General features: G+C 37.1%; 1 protein-coding gene across 3 annotated transcripts in view; it reads right to left on the reverse strand.

Annotated features, from left to right (window-relative positions):
- The window catches only part of MS3_00009254 (uncharacterized protein), a 36,858-nt gene extending 12,223 nt beyond the window's left edge, over nt 1-24,635 (reverse strand). Inside the window, exons 1-7 of one of the 3 annotated variants that reach the window (XM_051217598.1) lie at nt 24,130-24,635; nt 17,087-17,911; nt 13,716-15,244; nt 13,109-13,609; nt 11,006-11,303; nt 6,632-6,951; nt 1,058-5,023 (exon numbers count right to left, since the gene is read on the reverse strand). In XM_051217598.1, the coding sequence (XP_051065013.1) occupies nt 1,058-1,423 (366 nt within the window). In that variant the 5' untranslated portion in view covers nt 1,424-5,023; nt 6,632-6,951; nt 11,006-11,303; ... (2 more) ...; nt 17,087-17,911; nt 24,130-24,635. Of the gene's footprint in view, nt 1-165; nt 6,952-11,005; nt 11,304-12,336; nt 15,245-17,086 lie in introns of those variants that run through there. The other 2 variants (XM_051217599.1, XM_051217600.1) reach the window with 2 other exon arrangements.
- Between the last annotated feature and the right edge of the window lie 337 nt (nt 24,636-24,972).

Consider the following 24,972-nt stretch of genomic DNA (forward strand, 5'->3'; position numbering starts at 1 on the left):
GTCAGAAGGGGCATCGGCCTCGTAACTTCCGAAGGGATTCGGCTTTCATCATGAGGCATCATAATTCTTCTAAATGAAGATCTTCTGACTCCCAGGGCAGAGTTTAAAAGGTTTGAATAATTTTTTCTGGTTAGCGTTTTTTTAGCGAGTTAGTTTTCTACGGGATGGGGACGCTAACCCCATGCCCAACCCTCCTCCTTTATCCGGGCTTGGGACCCGCAGTAGCCCCCGGAAGGACTCCAGGCGGAGTTGAGAATTCCAGCGTGGCGTGCTACTATTGGTCGGTAGCATAATATGACGTTAACGGATTGGCTGAAATATGATGTTGATTTAACAGACGCCAACATCTATAAATACCCTTGATTTTCTGTACAAGAATGAACCTTGGGATAAAGTATATTCTCTCATCCTTGTGTCTTCTCTCTGGTGTTCAAGTCGCTGTGTAGTTCTAGTGTGCGGGTTACCAGACAGCTTAGGAATCGTATATAGCGTTTCAACGACAAGACGTATCAGAAATTAAGACCATGGTAAAAAAGACATTAGAGAGGAAAAAGCTTGGACCAGATTGCCAGGTGAAACGTTGGATTTCAAATTCTTTCGCTGAGATTTTACAAATACATTCTTCCTATTTAATGTCTCACATTAACTTGGCTCCCAAATATTGTGAAACTATTCGTCCAACTTTAGACGAAAGTTTTTATTTATTATTCATGGTAGAAGAGGTTGTACTAATTTCTTTTGGACACACAATTCTGGTTTTCCCAGATGTATGGTTATTGCTTTAACAATGTTAAGGAGATGTAATATAACTGCCTTTGGCATATGAAGTAAACATACTATCTGACTATTTGAACCAAAGTTTGTGGAATGGTGCTAGAAACTGGAACTTTGTATTTGAATGTTGAATGCTTTAACCACTAAGTAATGTTATGTCTAATGACAATTATTCAATTTATACAAAACAGAACAATAAGTTTGTTACTGTAATTAGTCAAAAGGGGAATCGGAGAGAAAAGATCCTCATTCTTTTAAACCAATAATAATAATATAGACTTACCAATATCACTTTTGGTATTAATCTCATCATAGCTGAACGGAAAACTGTTGATTGAATAGTGGTGAATAATAAATTCAGTAGATTTCGAAATCGACCAAATACATACAAATGGTTACACGAAGGCAATGATGATGATTCACTGGGTAAGTGTGCATCATTCATCATGAATATCAATCGAGATGTTAACTGTACAAAACTATTAGCTAATTGCATACACTGGGTAGGTGATAGAAGTATTAAACCGAATGTTTGATGGCTACCATAATGACAGTGTAAACGACCATTAGTCTTTAATACCCCAGAGTTTTTTAATCCATCACGAAACCGTGTCAAATGGTAATAATGACTTGATTCACTTAGCTTCATAGATTGATTAAGTGTGGTGGTTGTTGAAGGTGCCAAATGATTAGTTGGAAGAAATCGAAATGTACAGAATATACATTCGCAAAGACTCAGCAGCAAGTCTAAACACTAAAAAAGGTGTTTTCAAGAAGTTAACATCTAACGAAAAACCTAATGTTAGTATAAATACTTTCAAGGTTAGTATAGAATTCAATAATGTCATCAGTAAGAAAAATTTCGTTGGCTTGAATAAAGTACAAAAACTAACAGACTGGTTTCATACAAAGTAGGGGAGGGAAGAATTATCAGGTGTACACTGCACTGATAAGGAGCCTAAATTTAACAGTGAGACAGAAATGAAAGGCTAGAGGGTTAGTGAAAGGTTTGTTGCGAAAAATGATTTGATTTCCTGAAAGAGTTGGCAACTAGAGCGATGAATGGAACGATGTAGAATAGTTCGAGTGGGTTCCATAAAGGTAATAGTTGACCATTGACCATCAACAACTTGAATCAGGGAAAGTTAATATCAAGCATTTAATCGGTGACTAAGTAAGAAAACTTAGAACTGTTTATATTTTAGGATCTAGAACTAAGCAAACCACTTTCCTTGTCATGAGGCAGATGGAACTCGAATTTGTATGACACGAATGTGGTACCTAAAAATACATCACATTAAGTGTAGAATCTTTGCACGGACGCTGATTGCTGTATAAAATTTATTTTTATTCATTTTAGCACAAAGATATTGGTACAAGGAGGCACCAAATACATATGCGCCACACATCTCATTTGATATGTATGAGGGCTGTGATACTGCCTGGGTGCCCAAAACGAAGCAGGTGGTTTTCTTAGGAGGCCACACCCGGAGCCTTCGACCTGAAGGTCTGATCCATAAGGCAGCAGTAGAACATCGTAAGGAGATGCAGTCCCATGGTAGCCAGTGACCAATGATTGGTTCATGCGCCATTTGTTCCTTCAGGATACTGGAGCCCATGTGGACTATTGGTTTGGAGTCAGGGTTTTCCGACCCCCCTAAGTGGACTCTTCATGTCCACCAACCCGGTTAAAGCGCCAGACATTCGCTTTTCGTGCTCTCAATTTCGTAAACAACACCCCGCCACGAGAAGGCAGTGAGTAGGACTTCCCTGGCAGAGGCTATATACGCCTGGCCTTTGTAGGAGCGTTTCGAGAGGGAGAAAGGACTCTCCCCACTCTCGGTCGTACCATCGTATTTGGGGGCATCCAAATCGGTTAGATCAGTAAATCATTTTTTATCAGAAATATCCACCACCTACAATACATGTGGGTTTTACAAAGGATGTGCTTCTGGACATAACATTCACCTATTTTGACTTCTTATGAACTCATGTCTAACACGAGGAATTCTCCACCAACAACACAGCCATGTGACGTAATGACGCTAAAAATCAATGGACAGAATACTATGAAAGATGTGTAGATATTTTTAGCTTCTTAGTTAGTGTTGTTGCTTCAAGGTTGATGTGCACCAATGTATTGCTTAGAGGTAAGGAGCAAAAGGTTGAATTTCTTGACAAATCCACTTATATGAAAATTTTTATGGTGGATAGTACTCCGGCATAGTTGGAAATGAAAGACAATACAGTTGCTGTTTAACACCAGTGAGTAGTAGTAAATTACTTGGCTTATAAATAACAGTAATATTACAGAATGATCATTTACAGGTGTGTTCACCTGACTTGAAACCATGCTTTCTATTCAGTGATGGTTAATGATGCAAACCCAATTGTTCAAACCGAATTAGATGGGTTGAATTTTGAATTTGGGGCCTATAAGTACTGTCGTGGTGTGTGCTACTTATTTTGACATAAGTAGTATATGATGTTAATCGTGAACAGAATGTCTGGCAGCAGAAAGACAAAGAGGATCGAACAGTAAAGAATGGAAATAGGATGCAATTTGTATGAAAATGCAAGAACATAGAAGTCTGAGTCATTATGAGACAATTGATGGACATTTTGCAGACTAATCATTTACTATTTGATTGTTAGATTTTATTAACGAGTCCTGTAATTTTGTGTCGAATACATTCAATTGTCCCCACCCGTGTTCTGTTCACTACGCTGTATTGCATTTCTTGTTTGACAGATTTATGTCAACAATAATACTGGTTATTTGTATTTGATGATAACTTCATTTACTTTATATAGTTCTGAAATTAGTTAAACATTAAAAGGATACTTTCATAAACGCAGTTTTTAGTGACAATACGTATCAAGTAAAAATATAGTGGATTTATGGGAACAACTGACCACTTTTTTTGCCAACAACGACGTATAGTTCGTTTTAATGATAAAGCTATTGAAATCAAGTAGTTTACAAAGAGATTAACTTGAAAATTAGTCATTTACGTCCAGACTATCTAATAAAACAAGTTTCTAATAATTTTATACATTAATTTCGAATTTAACTACGTTGGGAATAACAACTATTTCTAAAACAAAACCCCTTACACAAAGAACCTAAGTAATTGCATAGCTAAATGACTTGAAATTCTATGAGATAGGAACTGAAATCGAACCTTATAAGGATTGTGATAATTTTCTTTTATATTCATCTTAAATAATAGTAAAAACAAAAGATTATCATCGAGTGTACACTATGCAACTATCCTTAATGTATTCATTATTCTCTCTATCTATCTAACCTTCTTTATATATTCATGTTACTTCCATTTCGCATTCTAAATGTTATGATCTGTGTTCCGAATTAGCTAGGTAGAAGGTAAAGATAAGACTGTATAAAAAGCAGCTTTTCCGAATACCTAACAAATACACTTACAATCAATGCGTATTTATATGTAGGCAAACTGATCCTACCAGGGACATAAGTCAGTAACTTTAACACTAGCTTACCTACGTTTGTATAGTACGCATGCAATCATGGGATATAGTTTGGTTAGTCAGGTTTTCTATGGATCCGGAGTTTGTATGTAAATAAAAAAAAATAGTAAATATTAAATGTGAAATCTAACTTGAAGATCAACATTTTTCAGCATCATCTTCACAATTTCGTCTAGTTGTGCTCCCAAAGCAAATAGAATGCGTGGGTGACCAGAATTCTTCCCAATTAAAATAAACTCCTTATTCACTAACCATAGCAGATTACGTAATACCGAAATGCGAAATTCACGATCACCCTTTTCTAAACTAGACCATAACAGAGGGAAGTATTTATTGGCAAGAAGTTGGTGTATGTACAGGACACCATTTGGGTAAAGAAATGATAAAGCATTATTATTTGAATCCATTCGGTGACTACTCATTAGTAAATATTTATGACGTATCGACATAATTGGGAAGATTGACGGACGAAGAACATCAGTTACTAGTGCATCGGTAGGTTGAACTGGAGGAATCGTCAATGAGCCGGTAGTTGTTGCCGTTAATGGTGGCGGTCGTGAAGATGTTCTAGCTACCCAGATGGTTTGTATTTCATTTAATACAGGAAAGAATAACATTAGTGGACAAAAGGTAAGTTGTGCAAATGATGATGATTTGGCGGATTTCATTGATACTCGTGACGTATATGAATTTTCATTGGGATCGGTTTTCGTTTTTACAGACCTCCAGCAGCATAGATAGACTACATAATACATACACAAACAAAAGAAAGAAAAACAAACATAGACAAGTGTATGATTCTCCTCTTCAACTATAGTTTTTTTTAAATGTAAGTAATCTCATGTTTCTGCAAATTTATTATTTTCCCCTTTTCCCCAAATAAAATGTGAGGGCATGTGATACCATTTCGTTTGTTCGAGAGAAATTATGTAAATTGAGCTGACACTCATGACTTTACAGTTGTAGTATGAGTGCCTACACTACACAATTTGTTGGCATATGCTAACTAATGTAGTGCTCTGTTTCCTAATGTTAATCCACTCCGACCACACAAAGGCAAAATAATGTAACAGACAAGTTACAGAAAATGGAGGTTCCACGAAGAAGTAATCATTACAGTGTTGATAGGACACAAATCAATGTTCTCCAGCTCTAAAACACTAGACAAAGACAAAACTTTTCACAGATTATAAATTTGCGTTTACATAGAAGAGACCTAAAAACTGTAAACAAAAGGAAATTAGTAAACGTCCACCTCCATAACCATTTACACCCTCCCCCAGAACGATAAAATAGTAACGGACATAAAAAACCACTGATGTGATATGTAACGACTAATATACAGAATATTTGTTGTTGACACGAAGAAACTTGGTATAACAAGATATCAAGAAACGCGCCATACAAATCAAAGTGATATACATTGTAAAGAAAAAAAGGACAGTAATATCGTCACTACATTCTATTCTAGCTCATACGTAATAGCATTTGAAGTTGGAGAAATGTTTAGTCGTTAAGACAAGCTAAAGGTTGCAAAATCCAATAAAACATTACTCGAATTCCTCCTACCCACAGAGCCATATTATAAACATTGCGTTGATCTGTAACAGATGAGAACAAAATGGACATATATGCAGGTTATTACAACAGAAATAAAGTCTGCATTGGTTATATGTAAAAATAAAGTTATAAAACGTTCAGAGTATTGAGCTCATCACGAAACTTGGAGTTAATTAGTTTGATCTTGTCGTTTGTTTGGGGGATGGGTATTGATAGATGGATTCACAACAAAGCAGTAGGTCAGTAGTTTCCGTTTCGTGATGAAAACCACCACCAAGTAATTGTTTCCAAACCATCGGGTTTTAAAGGTGATAGTTTAGTTGAAAATATTTAAAAAGAAGCAATTCACTTTGTAGAATATGATTACCAGTCATCTTGACATTAAGCATCAGATGTAAATGTATCTAAAAAAATTTCATAGGATTCTTCGTATTCTTACATTCATTCATGTACTTCAGCAAATTGATCAATTGCGTTTCGGTCAGCTACATGGAAATCATTTCACAACGTATAATTTTTTTTTAAAAAAAGTCGAAATCGTGAGGTATTTTTTCAAGATTCAATCAGTCCTCCATATATAATAATAAGGTACATAATTTTTGAAGAAAGTGGAGTTATTTTAATTAGCAAGAGCACTATTTACTGAGGTACGGGGTTATAAGGTAGGTAACAATCAATATTCCGCTTAAAATAAACATAATATATTACTAGACTGTGAGAGATCACGGATCACACATGAAATGCAGTATTTTTTTCAGAGGAAATCAATTATCAGTTTACGTTGACTTACATAATAAATATTCAATTAAACTTGGATCCAATGTAAATCCTAAACTTAAAATTAGTTGAGCACATGAACTATTTTGCAAACTGTTTCCACTGACCAACTTTTGAAATAAATAACATTTGAAATTTGAGAATGGTAAAAATTTACAACTCAATTCGTCATTTGAAACAGTGATATTAGTATCAGTGATATTGGTTGTGGTAGTAATATTAATGATTTTATTATAAAACAATGAAGGTGGTGGAGGATTGCTTAGGCGTAGAGCTGCACGAAGTAGACCTTCACAACCGCCACGATCTAACGAATCAGCCGTTTCTGAAGATCTTTGGGGATAAAAGAAAAAATATACGACAATGAAAATTCTTACAAAAAATGACGAAATTACAGCAAGCAGTAGGAAAATAGTACAAATACAAAACATGAGCAGGTTTAGGTTGGTATATTTTGGAATGTGTTAACACGGAACTGTCTAATATGATTAGCTTAACTCACATCACTATGAAAATGAGAGCATTTGCTAAAGTGAAACAATAATTAGGCTGTATATATTAGTGACTAGGTTAGTAACATTTCACCTTTAACTGAAATTGAAATGTTCTGTGAAAATTGCGCTTCATTTTTGGAGCCTAATATCACATCTGAAGTCTATCTACGATATATGAGTAAATCTCAAGCCAAAACAAGACAAGCTTTGAGTTTTCGAATTTTCGGATGCTACTGGGTCATTGCCTTGAAATCCTAGTTTTAATTCTATCCGCTATGATTGCAAAAGTAGTCTCAATTAAGAAGTTGTAAATTTTAAAATAAAAAATATGTATTGCTTCTTAAAAATACATTGATAGATAGTTTAGAAGATTCACAAGTCCAGTGATAAGTTGAAAAACCGTTGAACTAGTGGCTAGTAGTCATTACCAAAAGTTTTGAAATTCAGAGAAGTCATGTACCTTTGTTTAATCCAATTAATTAAGATAAAAATGCAGGTAATAAGAATTCTTCACCTGAAACAGATTAGTGACAAGTCCAAGATGTTAGACTTCACCTGTAACTCTTCTAGAGTTACTGTCGGTCCCAGCCTGGTAAAAGGAGGAGGGTTGCGCATAGGGTCAGCAACGCCATCCCGTAGAAAAAATCTTGCTAAAAAACGCCAACCACATTAAACAAATTAAACCATTTAAATTCTGCCCGGAGAAATGAAAGAATTGTAACGCCTCATGATGAAAGCCGAGATTTTTCGGAAGTCACGAGGTCGATGCCCCTTCTATCAAACAGAGCAACAATTTTATAGCTACATGGAACATGGAGACAATGTGGGAGACCCGGAGGACCAGTCAAATGGCAACGGAAATGAGATACAACTTGGCGGTTCTCGGAATCAGCGAAACCCATTGGATCCAAGTTGGGTAGAAAAGAATAGATTCAGGTGAGATGCTGCTGTACTCCAGTCACGAAGAGGGAAATGCTCTACACACTCAGGGAGTTGTTCTGATGCTGTCCAAAGAAGCACCTAATGCACTTATAGGATGGTAATCTCATACATCCAGGATCATCAAAGCATCATTCAAAACAGTGTTATGCACCCACCAACGATGGCAACCACGACAATAAATATCAGTTCTATGGGAGGCTGCAATCGATCATAGCGAAGTGCCAGAAAAAGATCTCATCATCCTGATGGGACACCTAAACGCCAAAGTCAGAATGGACAACACCGGATATGAAGATATTATGGGACGCCATGATCTGACTAGGAGAGAGAAACAAAAATGGGGAGAAATTTTCAAACCTATGTGCATCCAATAAACTGGTTATAAGTGGTAGAATATTCCCACAAACGCATACACAAAGCTACATGGATCTCACCGGACCACACCACGGAGAACCAGACAGATCATATTTGCATCAATAAAAAATTCCGAAGGACAATGGAAGATGCGAGAACCAGGAGAGGAGCTGATATAGATACAGATCACCATCTGGTGGTGGCCAAGATGAGACTGAAGCTAAAGAATCAATGGACAACTGGCGAAACAGCATTACGAAGGTTTAATACAGCCTTCCTTCGACATACTGACAAACCCAACAAATTCAAGACAACTCTCAACAACAGGTTCCAAGTTTTACAGGATCTAATGAAAAAAGAAGAAACTACTATGGAGGACAACTGGAAAGGTATCAAAGAATCATTAATTTCGACGTGTCAGGTAGTGGGCCTCAAGAACCATCATCATAAGGAATGGATCTCTATCGAAACCCTGATTTGGATTCAAGAAAGGAAGAAGAAGAAGAAGACGGCAATTAACAACAGCCTAACACGAGCAGAGAAAGTCAGGGAACAAGCTGAATACTTTGAAGCAAACAAGCAAGTGAAGAGGAGCATTGGAGCCGACAAGCAGCAATACGTTGAAGAGCTAGCAAACGACGGTGGATAAAGCTGTAAGAGAAGGGAATATGAGACAGCTATATGGTACAACGAAGAAACTAGAAAGGAAATAAAGTAAACCAGAGAGATCGGTCTAGGACAGAAAAGGTAAGACAATAACCGAGATTCAAGAGCAGAGGAACAGATGGGTAGAATACTTCGAGGAACTCTTGAATAGACCAGAGCCATTGAACCCGCTGGACATCGAAGCAGCACCTACAGACTTTCCTATAGATGTCAACCCGACAACGACGGAAGAAATCAGGATGGCCATCAGACAAATCAAGAGCTGGAAAGCAACACAACCTGGCAATATACAAGCTGAAGCTCGCAAGTCAGACATAAAAGTAACTGCAAGTATGCTTCACGTTTTATTCAAGAAGATTTGGGAGGAAGAACAAGTGCCGACAAACTGGAAAGAAGAGTACTTCACCAAGATACCAAAGAAAGATCTGAGCGAATGTGAGAACTACAGCCGAATCAAACTACTGTCAGTACCAGGAAAGGTTTTCAACAGAGTGTTTCTGAACTGGATGAAAGATTCAATAGACTCGCAACTTCGATACACACCAACAAATGCAGATAAAGACAGTCAGTGTAGCAGCAGTCTCTGCATCAGTAAGCCTCAACATACAGAAAGGAAAAAGCAAGATCCTCAAATACAACACAGAGAACACCGACCCAAACACACTTAATGGAGAAACTCTGGAAGAGGTGAAACCTTCCACTTACCTTGGTAACATCATCGATGAACAAGGAGGATCCGATACAGAAGGTAAAGATTGGTAAGTCAGCGGCAGCATTCCTACAATTGAACATATGGAACTCGAAACAACTGTCAACCAACATCAAAGTCAGAATCTTCAATACGAACGTTAAGACAGTTCTACTGTACGGAGCTGAAACGCGGAGAACTACTAAAACCATCATCAAAAAGGTACAAGTATTTATAAACAGTTGTCTACGCAAGATATTGAGTATCCGTTGACCGGATACCATCAGCAAAAGCCTACTGTGGGAAAGGACAAACTAGCTCCCAGTTGAAGAAGAAATTATCGAAAGACGCTGGAGTGGATAGGACACACATTGAGGAAATCATCAAACTGTATCACGAAACAAGCACTAACTTGGAACCGTGAAGGGAAACGGAAAAGAAGAAGACCGAAGGACACACTGCGTCGGGAATCGGAAGCAGACATGAAAGGGATGAATAGCAACTGGTAAGAATTGCCCAGGACAGGGGTTGGACGAAGAGTGCTGGTGGGCGGCCTATTCTCTTTCATCAGGGGTAGCAGGCGTAAGTAAGTACCAGATGTTCGGTTAACTTTATGGTTAGAGGACGAGATTTAGTTTCAGATTCGTATTAATCAGTAATCACATCAATACAATGCTGATATTCCATACCTTCCATAGAGAAACGAACGAATACAATCTAGAAAATCCCTGAAGATGACCAACAAGATATAGATGCTAATAGAAAAAGGTCAATATCCTTTTTAGAAATCTCCCATGAAAGGCTAAATATACTGATGTCTCAAGGAATTTGCATTTTAAACGTATGGTTGTGTCAGTTAATATTTAATAATTTAAAAATGGCAATACGTTTCTAAACTAAATATGGTTCGCTCGTGAGTTTCGGTAAAGTTGTGAAGAAAATCCCACTCAATGATTGAATATTGTTTGACATCAAATAGAGGAGACGGTTTAGTGTATTATAGTAAATGAATATATAATTTTTCTCGGAATCACAGAGTAATTAACAAATTTACTCAACCTTATATATAAAGTTGTGAATTGAATGGAAACCTGCCGAGTTGTCTAAATAATAACCAGTAAACTTGAACTATATTTATAGATGAAAAAACATAAAATACTGAAAAATAATGGCGATAAAAAATTGGCTATACAGAGTAACTTAAAAAAACAGAGACATATAAGCATTTTAAAAAAGGACTTACGAATAAGTTAGAAAGATTGCAGTATCACAAAGAATTCTTAAAATCTCACGACAATATGATAAGAAATTGTTGAAAAACTTATGATATTCTAATAAAGATTGATGACGTTGGGATAGTTGGTCATCTGAATTCAACTTAGGTCTTTTAGCATCAGAACAATAGACATCTTCAAAATCACTCGATGTTGTCGATGTGGTAGTGGGAATAACACTAGATGTAGATGTACTACACAACTGAGATGATTCCGACTCACAAACATTTACCAAATAAATCAATAGACGTTCAACATTTGAACCAACTTCAAGGAGAAAAAAAATAAGTGGAAGTAACTTTTAAATTTGACAAATATGATAGATCAATTTAATTTAAATGTATGAACAAATCACTTACCACGCACATTTTTCTTTGAGTCACACTCTAAATTTAAGGGCTATATAACCCGAATACTTAAACCGAATCACATGAAGTGAGGTTTAAAACTGAAAACTTGAAGGTTAAAAGTCAAATACTTTAACCTTTAATTAGTAACAGTTTGTAACTCCACATTGTTGATATCCAGGAGTATAATCAATGTTCGGATGTACATTCTGAGCGGATACCTGGATACTGTCTTATAGTTACATATTTGGAATATCAAAAACTTTTACTTGTTGGAAAGTGCATTATTTCCTGGGAATTAGCCGATAATAATTATCATTACTTAAGATTTTTAAACAGCATATGTACCATTGAATTAATCGCTATGAATCTGAGATACTGAATGACGGATTTTCAAGATCATATCGAAAAATTCAACATATACCCACACTTTCTCCTGTATCATAGTCAGTTACAGAAAGAATAAACCTTTTACTTCTTTTGTTTGATCAATATATGTGAAGTGGGCTGAATCACTGGAGGCATAGTGCAAGTCCGTATAAAGAGTATTTTGGGATGTGTTCATTCGAGTTAACTGTTGGATTGATCTTTTGATTTGCACAGACGAGTCATTACTAATATGTTCATACCCGTTGGAAATATTAGTGGGCCATTAGACTCAGTATATCAGTAGATAATCTGTTGGTATTTAAAGCAACAGGTACTTTGTTCGAGTTTTAATGTAAATATCAACACTGGAATACATGTATAACAAGGTTGCAAGTCCAAAATAGAACGAAGTTCATGTTATTGGCTCAACTACTTCAGATATTAAGCCTAAATTATATATGCATAGGATAAAAAAATCAAAGGTTCGTCAACCTAATGACTACCAGTCTGTAAGCTTAATGAACAAGCTTTGTAAAATTAACACTATTAATCAAACATTTTAAGTTCAATAACTGAATATCGAACATAAACAACGTGGATGCACTCATTTCTTTTAAAACTAATCCTAAAAGTTAAAACCCCCTATTTGTCTTTCTGTTTCTTGTTGACCAAAGTCCTTTTCTTCATAAATTTTATTGATTGCTTTCTAAAAATTTTACTTTTCTTGCAATATTCTACTACTTGTGATGTTGCGAAGGGTATGTGAATGTCAATCTTGAATTACATCCTGTCTGAGTTTCTACGCTTCTCCATATATTTGTCTCTGTAAATAGCCAAAAGGCAATTTGATATAATAGGGAAAAGAGTGGTCAGTGTATAGCTTTTGAGACTATCGTACGAAATAGTAAGCAGAGATGCACGGTGGCTAGCAGTGAAATCCAGAACGGGCGTTTCTTCCTATTTTTGGACTCGTCGGTTGGATATACATGCATCATACGAAAGATCAAATTGTATTTTTATTGTGTCATAAGTAAACACTTGGGCTATTGTTTTTTTATTTTGTCCTATTCCTAAACTTACGCTTGACCCGGAAATCCTTGTCAAAAGGCTTACGATTTCGGATTTAACCAGTTTTTTCCGGCATGACACAAGTATACGAGATTCTGGATCACAATCAAACTTTCTTTTCGGAACCTGACTATGACTATGAGCCACAAACAAGGTCATGGGAGAGGAAAAATCTAGCACTTGTGGTATAATTTTAAAAACATCACTTCTAGTTGAAGCAAGTTCTGACGTCGATATATATATATATATATAACAGAAATGAAAATAGAGATGGAGAAAACAACCAACCTGGGGCTTGCAATATACTTTTAACTAGAAGTTCAATCATTCTAGCAGCTGACTGATAAGTAAATTCATGTTGATTTTGAAATAACGCAAATAATTGAAATGGAGTAAGTGTTATAAAATTATCAATTATAACAGACAATGTAACAGATTTAATACGTCTAACTAAACTAAGAATCCATAGAAGAGAAGTTGGTTGACGACTAGCTGGAAGATAATTATTTGACTGACGTTCGCTGAACAGTAGTACAGCACCAGTCAGCATAGGATGAGAATCGTTTAAAGTAGAACGATTAGAAGGTATGCTAACCGGAACTTGAAGTAATGGTGGTGGACGACGAACAGGAATTTCAAACTGTTGAGAAAAACTAGATCGAAGTGGAGTAAAATTTGATTGTCCTGTCGGCAGGTTTGAATTCAGCATATTATTTAATGGAAGTGGGAGATGACATAGAGTTGGTAACATCGGATTCATGTTTCGTGGTGGCATATGTGGTACGCTGACTGTTTACGTGTAAAAATATAATAGAGAGAAAAGAAAAAAATTAAGTATATCCATTTATTTTAACAAGCAGATTTTGAAAAATAAAGTTTTACAAAACCAACTTACAATGAGATGGTATTGATTTGCAATCCACTTCTTTTATCACACAAGGCGGACGACAAGAGCCGGGTGTCATACCGTAATTAAAACCTTTCGGAAGATAAGAGTACCTCCAAGGGTGATGGTCCATAGTTAATTCAGTCGTTGAAAGAACATTATTTATGGGTATTTGTTGGTCTGATGGAGATTGTGGTGGAATAGGCACTGATATAAGACTTAAATTAATTATAAGGTTCAACAATCTCGTTTGTTGAGTTAAAGGATTTTGTTTATTAACATTATCATTGTCCAATGAAGCTTCATTTGATATGAGCAAAGCATACGCAGAAAGTGGTTCCAGTTTGGTGCGTAGCCAATCACCAAGAAATTCTGGGACTGAATCACCAAGAAACAACAAGTGCGTTAAACACACTGTGATCTATTAATGTACGTTGGAGACAAATAAACATTCAGCATGACATATTTATGATAAGTCAAAAGTATACAAGTACATGAATAGTTTAAAAAACTGTGGTTTGCTATTTCATACCATCAGTTGACAATACATCCGATTGATTATTTTCTTGTTGACTCCGCAGGAATGTTAGGGCTCCTTGAACAGATTCTTTGATATAGCCTGTACTCACAGGTTGATCATATTTTGGACATTGACTAGCAATTGAGTCAAGAATACACGTTATGTCCAACTCGGGACTCATTAGTTTGATGTGCCTGGAGCCATGTGGTGATATTCTTATGCTTTGAATTTGAAATGATCTATACATATTTCAAGTCTTAATCGGAAGACAAACAATGGTATACGGGCAAACAGAGTTGAAAAGTCCCAAATACAACAAAAAGGATTATGTGAACAACAAAGGCAAACATAATCACTCTAAGAATGCTCTTTTCTATATGTTATTCCAATGCGTATTTAGCAGTTAAATTATTGAAAAAGCCTGCTGCTTATTTTCTGATTGTATCTTAAGTTATAATGGGTTAACAATATTGTAGCTTCTAATAGGAAATCTTTGCAGATACATTCTTATAAGGTTAAACAGCACTACAAATCTATGCATAGTTTGGTCCGTAAGCGACACCTTATTAACTTACTTACTTACTTACACCTGTTACACCTCGTGAAGGAGCATAGGCTGTCCACCTTATTAGTACTATGTCCTATATCAGAATTACTTTGGAGTAAATAACATTACAAAAAAGTAAAAACATACCCAGAAATCTAAATCAAAATTACTTTGATAAAAGTATCCACCCAATGTATCTGGTAACAGCGTACACTGAAGAACATTTGGCCTGAATGGATGCAGTACAGATGTCAATATTAAACTACATAGTTCATTCAACTTTTGTATTCCTGTTGACATTAGGTTATTTCGACTAGTTGCTTGATATAATAGCCAAATTACTATCCAATGCGGTAATACAGAATTAGCCAATAAATGGCAATGTTTAGAATTTTCTAAAGAATTATCCCATATTGGTACAGTGGAGGAGGCCAATAAAGCTTGCACTGAACTCAGTCGAATATCTGGACACTAAATAAAGAATATGCAGCAAGAACAATGATACGATGACATAAGTTAGTAAAAAACCAGACGAGTATTCATTAATTAGAATTATCAAATCCCAGCCGTATGCTATCCTTTAATTTATAGACGTAACCTTTTTTGAATGTATCTTTGACAATGCTATTGACTGCTTAACACCACAATTCCAGTGTTGTACTCTGGACAAATTCCATCTCTCGATCTGAAGACTTCAAACGTAACTCGATTGTTGGGTCATAAATGTCGAGAGAATTTTATAACCCGGATCATTTGGAAGTCGAATAAATTTACGCGAGGAACTGAGATATATGAACGGTTTTCAGTGAGGCTTAGTGGCAAGACTATGATTTATGGATGAAGCAATGATTTAAGGTAGCAGGTCCTGGATTTCAGAGCGAAATTCACTCGTCCATATGGCTGAATAACATTTTGGCATTATAGCTTACGATATTTCGTGATTAAAATAGTAACTTTAATTCCTAACCTTAACGCCCAACAGAAAATCTTAATCCTAATACCTTACACTAATTTACAACCCTCATTTGACCCTAGCAAACAGGACATTCTCAAGCTCACTTAACGCTCTAGTAATTGAGCGAGTATTTCATGTAGAATCAACGGTTTACTGATGTTACATTTTCACAAATGCATTCTACGACTATAGTGTAATAGCTGTAAAAACAAGGTAGCCAATTTTCAAAATGAACTCGGAATTACTGCATTTAACCATAACCAAGCAGGACTATATTATTATATGTTATTCTCAGCCAGTAAGTCAGTAACAACGTAGAACTTCGTACGTACGTACATCAGTTCGAGTTGCCACACCACATTGGCACAGAGATGCACTTGTCGATTCAAATCCCGTAGTGGTAGAGGTAGCAAGAGTATAAGCAGTAATCGGAAGATTAGGGTTTGGAGATGTTATTTAAAGAGTATAATACAGTGAAACAAATTTGGAAAGAGGAAAAAAGGGACATGAAGAATTCAGAAGATTAGAATTTGGGAGAGCACAAAGAGTGGATGCACCTGCGCCATTGCAAACGATTTTCAGCCATGTCATTCAGGGTCTCTAACCATCGGTTGCTATCATCTCGCGGTCCCCAACCAGGTAGTCTACACCTACCGACATGACTCAGACCACTTGTCAGTGACTTCATGGACTTGTGCCATGTTTTGGTCTGGCCGCCCCTACTTTCTTCCAACCTACTCCTATACCACTGAACATCGCACGTCGAGGTAGTCGGTCGTTGGGCATATGTAACACGTGTCCCAGCCATCTCAACTGATGAAGTTTCACTACTTCATCAATTGATTTGCCATCCTTACCTAGTACCCGTTTCCTAACAACTGCATCCCGTACTCAGTGGTCCCAGAATATACGAGCAATGCTTCGAAGACACCCATGATCAAATACTAGTAACCTACGAATATCCTCTACTCTTACCGGCCATGTTTCACTGCCATAAAGTAGGATGGAACGAACTGCTGCGCAGTAAACCCGTCCTTTGGTTGATAGACGGATATCTCGCCTACGCCATAAATGACGCAAGTTGGCAAAAGCTAGTTGAGCCTTCTGTATGCGTGCTGAGATTTCGATATGTTACTCTATGCATTGCGAATACAAGCATAATGTTTAACATTTACGTAAAATACTGCGCAAAATTTCTTAATAATAAATGGTGATCGATAACTTAAGTTAGTAGTATCCTGAATGTTGTTAGTGTTACTATACTATGACTCACGTTCCACTTTCTATTTCCGTTATTATCTTCCTACCAACATACAAATATGAACATATTTGAATATGAACTACTAAATAAAACTTACCAATAAACAATTACATGCAATATTTAGTAAGTCAATTAGTACAGGACATTTGACCCAAAGTCCTAAAATTTGCTGATTCACAGCGGAAGTTGAACCAAAATCCAAATCGATGGTATTGCCACCAACAGAATTACAATCCTGTTTTCTCAATGGACTGAATATTTGATCATTTGAATCCAAACCAATATTTCGCGTATTACAACTAATACTATTTAGTTTATTATCATCAGATCGATCTCGGGTGTCTGAATTTGTAGAAAGTGATTTGAACTCACTGGCATCACTAGTATCAAAACAGATATTGGCAGAAGGCAACGTCCCATCGTTACGTTTAACACTGACCACTACATCGACACCACTTACCCCCACTAACTCATTTTCTTCATCACTACTAGAAATTGAACATGAATCAGAATCTGACACTATGATTAGTTGGTGGCAGGATGTGGACGTGGGTGAAAACGACGACAATGAATGCAGGTCAGATCTGCGTTTTTTACCATATCGATAATTAGTACCTTTTATAATATTCAATCTGTTACGATCATTAATGTTATTATCAGTACTTGAAATATTGTGCATTCCAGATTTGTGCAAAGTTTTTCGACTAGTTGATATTAAACTGTTATTCAAAGTTCTGCCCAATGTTGAAGATGATTTACTACCACTTTGTTGTCGACTACGTGATCCAAGCAAGTCCATCAAGTTTGATAATAATTGGGTTGGTGGAGCAGTGCATACAGGTCGAATTAACACAAGACACCAAGAACAAACTGCTCCAATGAGATGATCAGTCACCCCTTTATAAGTGATCAGTGAATTAATCTGATTGGGAAGTAAAAATAGGGAAAATGTAACACTTTTAGAGGTTCTATTACATGAAAAAGAGAAGTATGATCAAGAAGTCGTTCTAGATATAGACTTCTCTAATTACGAAACGATAGTAATTGAGCAAGAAGTAAAAGGAGAATACATCAAATATCGTAAGCCCTAATTTGTTTCATGAGAAAAATGTTCAGAGATGCGATAGTTTTACATTCTTAGAAATAAATATTACATTGTTACTATTCCCTTTGATGAAGATACAGACAAGGACAAATCACAGGCATCTTCGGAATCAACATTGATGGATTTACGAAAATGATTCTGAATATATAAATAATTTGAATAAATATCAAATTTAAAGTACGCAGATGTTCAAGCATTGTTGCAGTCAACATGGTAATAAAAATAGCTCAAATAATTAGGTTTTCAATCAGTATCAGCTGGTGTCAGAAGATTTGATTTACAAGACTAGTTAACAACAACACAATTATTGAATTTCTAAGAAACCACATGAACTCTCTAAACTTAATTTCATTAATACAAACAAACAATAAAGATATTTTTTGTTAGTGTATATTTCCTGAATGAAGTCTACAACATAATTTGGGGTCACGACGTTAAGTGCTATAACCTGTAATTAGTTGTAATGCTACAGAAATGTACCTATCATTTTTTCTCAAATTTCAATTTTAATACAACTATGTATCTCCATTAGTCAATTTCCTCTGTTCTTTTCGAAACAATATTTCCTATCTATTATCTACTATTAATTAGAACTTCGAAAAAAAAAATCGGTTTAATCAGTACAAATATTCTCTGTTCTTTGTGCTATCAAATGGCTGCTAAGACTCTGTAGCTAAGTGGATAACGCCATGTCGTTTGAAGCGAACAGTACTGGGTTCGAGTCCCGGGAAGAACATCAACTCTGAGATGCAGGTACTTCAGGCTGACGAGTCCCAAATAGGACGAAACGCGTGTCCTGAATTCCACTGTTAGCCACCATTCATCTTTGCTTAAGTGTTAATTAGTTCAACAGTAATACAAAACCTGTCATCGTTAAATGAAATAATCGAAAATATGATATAATACTTGATGAGGAATGTTGTATTCTAAAGTGGTGGATGCATTTGTATCACGAGAATTATCCATAAAATGTATTAGTTAACGTCTTCAAACTAGCTTAAAGTTGTACATTAATTCAAAGCTACACATCTTACCAACTTGACTTTTTTGGGTTTCATTGAATACTCTTTACAGTTGCATTTGTTTCCACTCCTTTCCTGTTACTGTCAGTTCGTCTTTTAATTTGTAAATCTTTGTTTACGTTGAAAGAAATGCATTTCCAAAACTAAAAACATAATTTTTTTTCGTCGATTACCGATGTTTATGTTTGATTTAAGCCTGTTGTTTGACAATTCGTAGGCTTACTTTTCTTTTGACACTGATGATGACATCTGAAGACATTATGGTGTTTACATGTAACTCGATCTCTGTGCTAAAATCACATGTATTATGGAACAAGCATCTTTTTCTTTAAATTTAAACCAATCATTTTTAAAACACTATAAGTTGAGATCGACAGTGATTGGAAATGCGTTATAAATAACAGGTTTAAGTAGCATTCTAACAGGGTTAACCTGTTCAAAGAAATACAGTAACCAAAGCGCTCGATTATTTGATTAATACGGTAAAAAGGTTTTGGACTGTTTTGTATTTCATACAAATGAACTGTTTTCTGGTTTCCTCACGGGTTGCTCAGAAAAACATTTCAGTATCATACATCTGACATTCTTAAACTCGTCAATAACAACTCCGTCTACAGGGATTTTTAAGAACATATATGATACACCAAACTGATGAAGCAAGTAATTAAAATTAACTGTCAAGCATAAAGATGGAAGGCAAATCACTGATTCGAGAACAGTGGAACAGGTGGATAAAACACTTTGAAGAACTCTTAAATAGACCAGACTCACTGAAACCACTAGACATCGAAGCAGCATACACAAACCTCTCTATAGATGTCAACCCACAAACAATAGGAAAAATCAGCATAGCCACCAGACAAATCAACAGTGGAGAACCAGCAGCATCAGACAACATACAAGCTGAAGCACTGACGTCAGACATGGAAGTAACTGCAAACCTGTTACACATCCTATTCAAAAGGATTTAGGAGGATGAACAAGTGCCGATAGACTGGAAAGTGGGATACCTCATCAAAGTAACAAAGAAAGGTGACTCAGTAAGTGTGAGAACTACAGAGGTACCACACTACTATCAGTATCAGGAAAAGTTTTCAACAGTGTTGTTGAACCAGACGAAAGATTCAGTGGACGCTCAACTTCGAGAACAACAGGCCGGATTCCGTAAGGATCGATAGTTTACAGACCACATCGCGACACTATTGATCATTGTTGAACAATCAAGTGAATAGAACTGGTTACCATACATCAATCTTCTTAACTATGGTAAAGCATTTGACAGTGTGGATAGGAGAATCTTGTGGAAGCTTCTTCGACACTACGGTGTACCTGAGAAAATTTTCACCATCGTACGGAATTCTTACGACAGATCACACTACAAATCGTGTATGTAGGCCAGCTCAGATATGCAATCCGAGTAAAGATCGGCGTTAGACAATGATATTTACTCTCTCGCTCTTTTGGTGGTTGACTGGATAATGAAGGCCTTCACATCTCAGGCGAAGCACGGAATATGATGGACAGCTTGGATGCAGCAAGTCGATTTCAGATGGTTAGTCACATCGTAAAACCAAACACTTAAATGCATCAGTCCAAGTAGCCATACCTCATGAGTACAACAAGACGGACACCAAATTCATATAAGTAGTCACTTCAATGGTAGAAATGTACAAAAGAAAGATTGTATATAAGGACATAGTACAGGAAGAAAGAATTAGTTTGTAAAAAGAAAGATATAAAGCAACTTTAATCTCACGGTTTAAGGGAAGATAGAGAGTGTATACACCGACGCCATTGTGATCGATTCTGAGCCATGTCACCCAGAGTTTCCAACCATTGGTTACGATAGCCGCGCAGACCCCAACCAAGTAGTCTGCATCTACCAACATGGCTCAGACTAGAAGTTAGTGATTTCAAGCACTGATACCACGTTCTGGTTTGACCGCCCCTAACGTTCTTCCAACCATTCCCAACACCGGTTAGCATTGCACATCGTGGTAATCGGTGTTCGGGCATACGTAACACGTGGCCCAACCATCTCAGTCGATGGAGATTCACAACCTCATCAACTGATTTACCATCATTCCCTAATACCCTGCGTCTAAACTCACTATTACTTACCAGTGATCCCAGCAGATGTGAGCAATATCTCTAAGACATCTGTGATCAGATACTAGTAGCTTACGAGTATCTTGTACTCTTAATGGCCACGTTTCGCAGTCGTAAATTAGGACAGAACGAACTACCGTGCGATATACTCGTCCTTTAATTGATAGATGGATATCTCGCCTTCGCCATAGATGATGTAAGTTGGAAGAGCCAAACGAGCTTTATGAATCCGTGTAGAGATTTCTTCAGACACTAGCCCATTAGGGTTGATCAGACTTACAAAATAAGTGTTGTCGACGCGTTCGACTACTTCATCACTGCCAATCCGTAATTCAGGTGTTGACGAGGGTCAGTCCTCAATCAACAACTTGCATTTATAGGGGAGAAACGCATCCTAAACATTCTGGGATTATTGTTCAGTGCTACCAAAATACTGCAATTTATCAGCGTCTTCATCAAACAGGACTATGTCGTTTGCGTATTCTAACTCGATAAGTGGACCTTCTTGTAGGAAATAAATTCCTGAAAATCCAGACGGCGAGAACGTTGTTTCCAACAGTAGGTCTATGATAAAATTAAACACAAATGGAGATAGTGGACAGCCTTGCCGGACACCACTTAAGGTTGCAAGATCAGATGACAGTTTTCCATAAGCTCTGACTCGACTGGTAGTGTTCGGGTAAAGAGCCCTCATAATGTTTATGTGCTTCTGAGGTACACCGTTCAATGACAGGCACTGCCACAGAACCTTTCAGTCTACAGGGTCCAATGCTGCTTTCAAGTCAAGAAGGACCATCATGTTGTAGAAATCCGCTGGGTCCCAGTGATCTTTTGGTTCAAATCACTAACAGATGCCGCTGCTATTTCTACAGCTGCTCGTATATCTTTCCAAGCAACATCTGAGTCAGCTTTGTTTTCAGAACAAACTAAGTGTGACCTCAGTTGTTCATGGAATTCAGCTTGGGCTTTCCCATCACTGAGTCCAACTCTAATGAGTCTTCTTAATGTGACTTTCATGCGTCCAGTGAGGAACAAGCAAATCCTTGCTCCTATTAGGGCAGGATCAGAGTCTTAACATGTATTCGAGAGCGAGTGGCAGTCTTCTAACGAACCTCTTCAACTATGCCTGATGGTAATATGGTCTATTTGAGTTCATCGTTGGTTTATTGCAACTTGTAGTGTAGTTTGGAGCGATGTCTCAGTAGACTTGGGTCAGTATTTTGCGCACTATAGTTATTGGCCTTGGTAACATTTTGTGGGAAGCATTTATTTGACTTCATTTGAACACATAAATATTGGTACAAAGGGGCACCAAACACATATGCGCCACACAATGACAATGAGGCCAGTAGTAGTTATCATTGATTTGTGTAAGAGCTGGGATACTACCCTGGTGCCCAAACCGAAGTAGGTGGTTTTCTTAGAAAGCTACGACCGGAGCCTTTGACCTGAAGGTCTAACCCACAAGGCAGTGAAGAAGCGTAAGGAGATGCAGTCCCATGGTAGCCAGTAGCCAACGACTGGTTCCTACGTCATTTGCTCCTTAGGATACTGGAGCCCATGTGCACCATTAGTTTGGAATTAGGGCTTTCCAACTCCCCTAGGTGGACCCTCCATGCCCCAAAATGCCCTGGTACGGCCGAGAGACAGGAGGGTCAGCTCTCTCGCTCGAAATGCCCTCACATGGCCATGCGTACACAGCCACTGCCGGGAAGTCCTACTCAGTGCCTTCTCGTGGCGGCGGTGTAGTTTGCAAAATTAAGAGAACGAAAAGTGAATGTCCGGAGCTTTAACCGGGTTGTGGGAAGGCAATATCGCTGTTATGCTGGTTGTCTAAAAGGAACACCTTAATGCCAACACAACTCTGTACAGTCAGCAGTACGACTTTGTCCTCTGGCCTTGGGTTGCTGCTTTTAGTATTACCGTTCTTCAACCGATCTGTCTAGCATGGTAGGACCTTGAGTAACGATTATTCCAGCCAGTATAACCCGATCGGTTCATCACGACAGGCAAGCCCAACGACCATGCCAAGATAGCAGCAATGGTCGGGAGGTAGACGATTTGGACTTTGCAGGTGACCTGGCGCTTTAATCTTATACACAACAACAAATACAGGTGAAGTCAGTCTGTGTTTCAGTAGCCTCTGCAACAACAGGACTCAACATATACAATGGGTAAAACAAGATTTTGAAATACAACCCAGCGAGCAACAACCAAATCACACTTGATGGGGAAGCTCTGGAAGATGTGGAAACGTCCAAATATCTGAGCAGCGTCATCGATAGGCAAGGAGGGTCTGATGCAGATATGAAGGCAAGGATTGGAGGAGCAAAGAGAAGCATTTCTATAACTGAAGAACAAATGAACCCAAAATAACTTTCAGCCAATACCAAAGTCAGAATCTTTAATACAAACATCTAGATAGTTCTGTTGTACGGAGCTGGAACTTAAAGAACTACCACAATCATCAAAAAGTACAAGAATTTATAAATAATTGTATGCGCAAGATACTCTATATACGTAGGTCGGATATCATCAGCAACAACCTACTGAGGGAGAGAACAAACCAGGTTCCACCCGAACAATTTAGGAAAAGACGTTGGAGGTGGTTAGGACATAAATTGAGTGAATCATCAAATTGCATTACAAGGCAAACGCTGACTTGGAATCCTGAAGGGAAAAAAGAGGAATATCAAGGAGCATATCGCTTCCGGAATCGGAAGCGGATATCAAAAGGATGAATAGCAACTGGAAAGGACTGAACAGGATTGCCCAAATCAGAGTTAGATGGAGAATCCTGGTCGGCGGCCCATGTTCCTCCTCGAAGGGTAATAGGCGTAAGTGAAGTGGAGAATCATATATATCAATAAACATTGGTTAACGTTTGACCTCATGATCACTCACCGTTTTAAGCAATCCCTGAAGTACAATTTCAGCTTTATGCAAATTTTGACTTTCGAAGTTTATATTACGATTAGTAGCAGTCCCAGAATTGACATGCCACCAAGTGACAAAATAATCAATGTAGAGTGGAGCTAAATGATCTAAAATAGCTGATCGTGATACTGGACATGTTTTCAAGAGCAAATTCACTGTCTCATTAAGACATTCCCACTCAACTGAAGATTTTTGAAAGGAATTCTGTGATGCAGGTGTAACACCACTGCTACCACTTCCACTCGAATTTGACGCCAAATATGGCCCACTATTACCACCAACAGAAGTAGCAGGGGTAGAACAGGCTGATATAAATCGTTTCCAATGACTTACTAGTGAAGACATGTTACTTTGATGGCAAAATGAATATTTATATTCCCCTTCATAAAAAAGAAAACAGCAAGCAGACACTAACTGAACGGTTATAAAGTCAACAAAATTACAAAGAAGATGAAAATTTACAGAGAAAAAAGTGCATTTATTTTCACTTTGTTATGTACAACATATATATATATATATATATATATATATATATATATATATATATATATATATATAATAAATTGCTTCCAGATCTTATTTTTATATATAATATGTACGAAAAATTAAGTAGACTTTTAAAGTTCTTCGGCAGTATAGTACTCAGATTCAAATAACGATGTTACACATTCTTCAGGCAATACTGGCGTCAACATACATGGCCACCTCTCATTACAATCGCCTACAGATTTAGTAAAAGCATTAGCAATATATAACTTTTTAAATTTAATTAAACGTTGATCTAATAATTCATTTAAATCATTGTTAGTA

This window comes from Schistosoma haematobium, chromosome 5 (assembly GCF_000699445.3).
Source record: "Schistosoma haematobium chromosome 5, whole genome shotgun sequence".
Classification (NCBI taxonomy): Eukaryota; Metazoa; Platyhelminthes; class Trematoda; order Strigeidida; family Schistosomatidae; genus Schistosoma; species Schistosoma haematobium.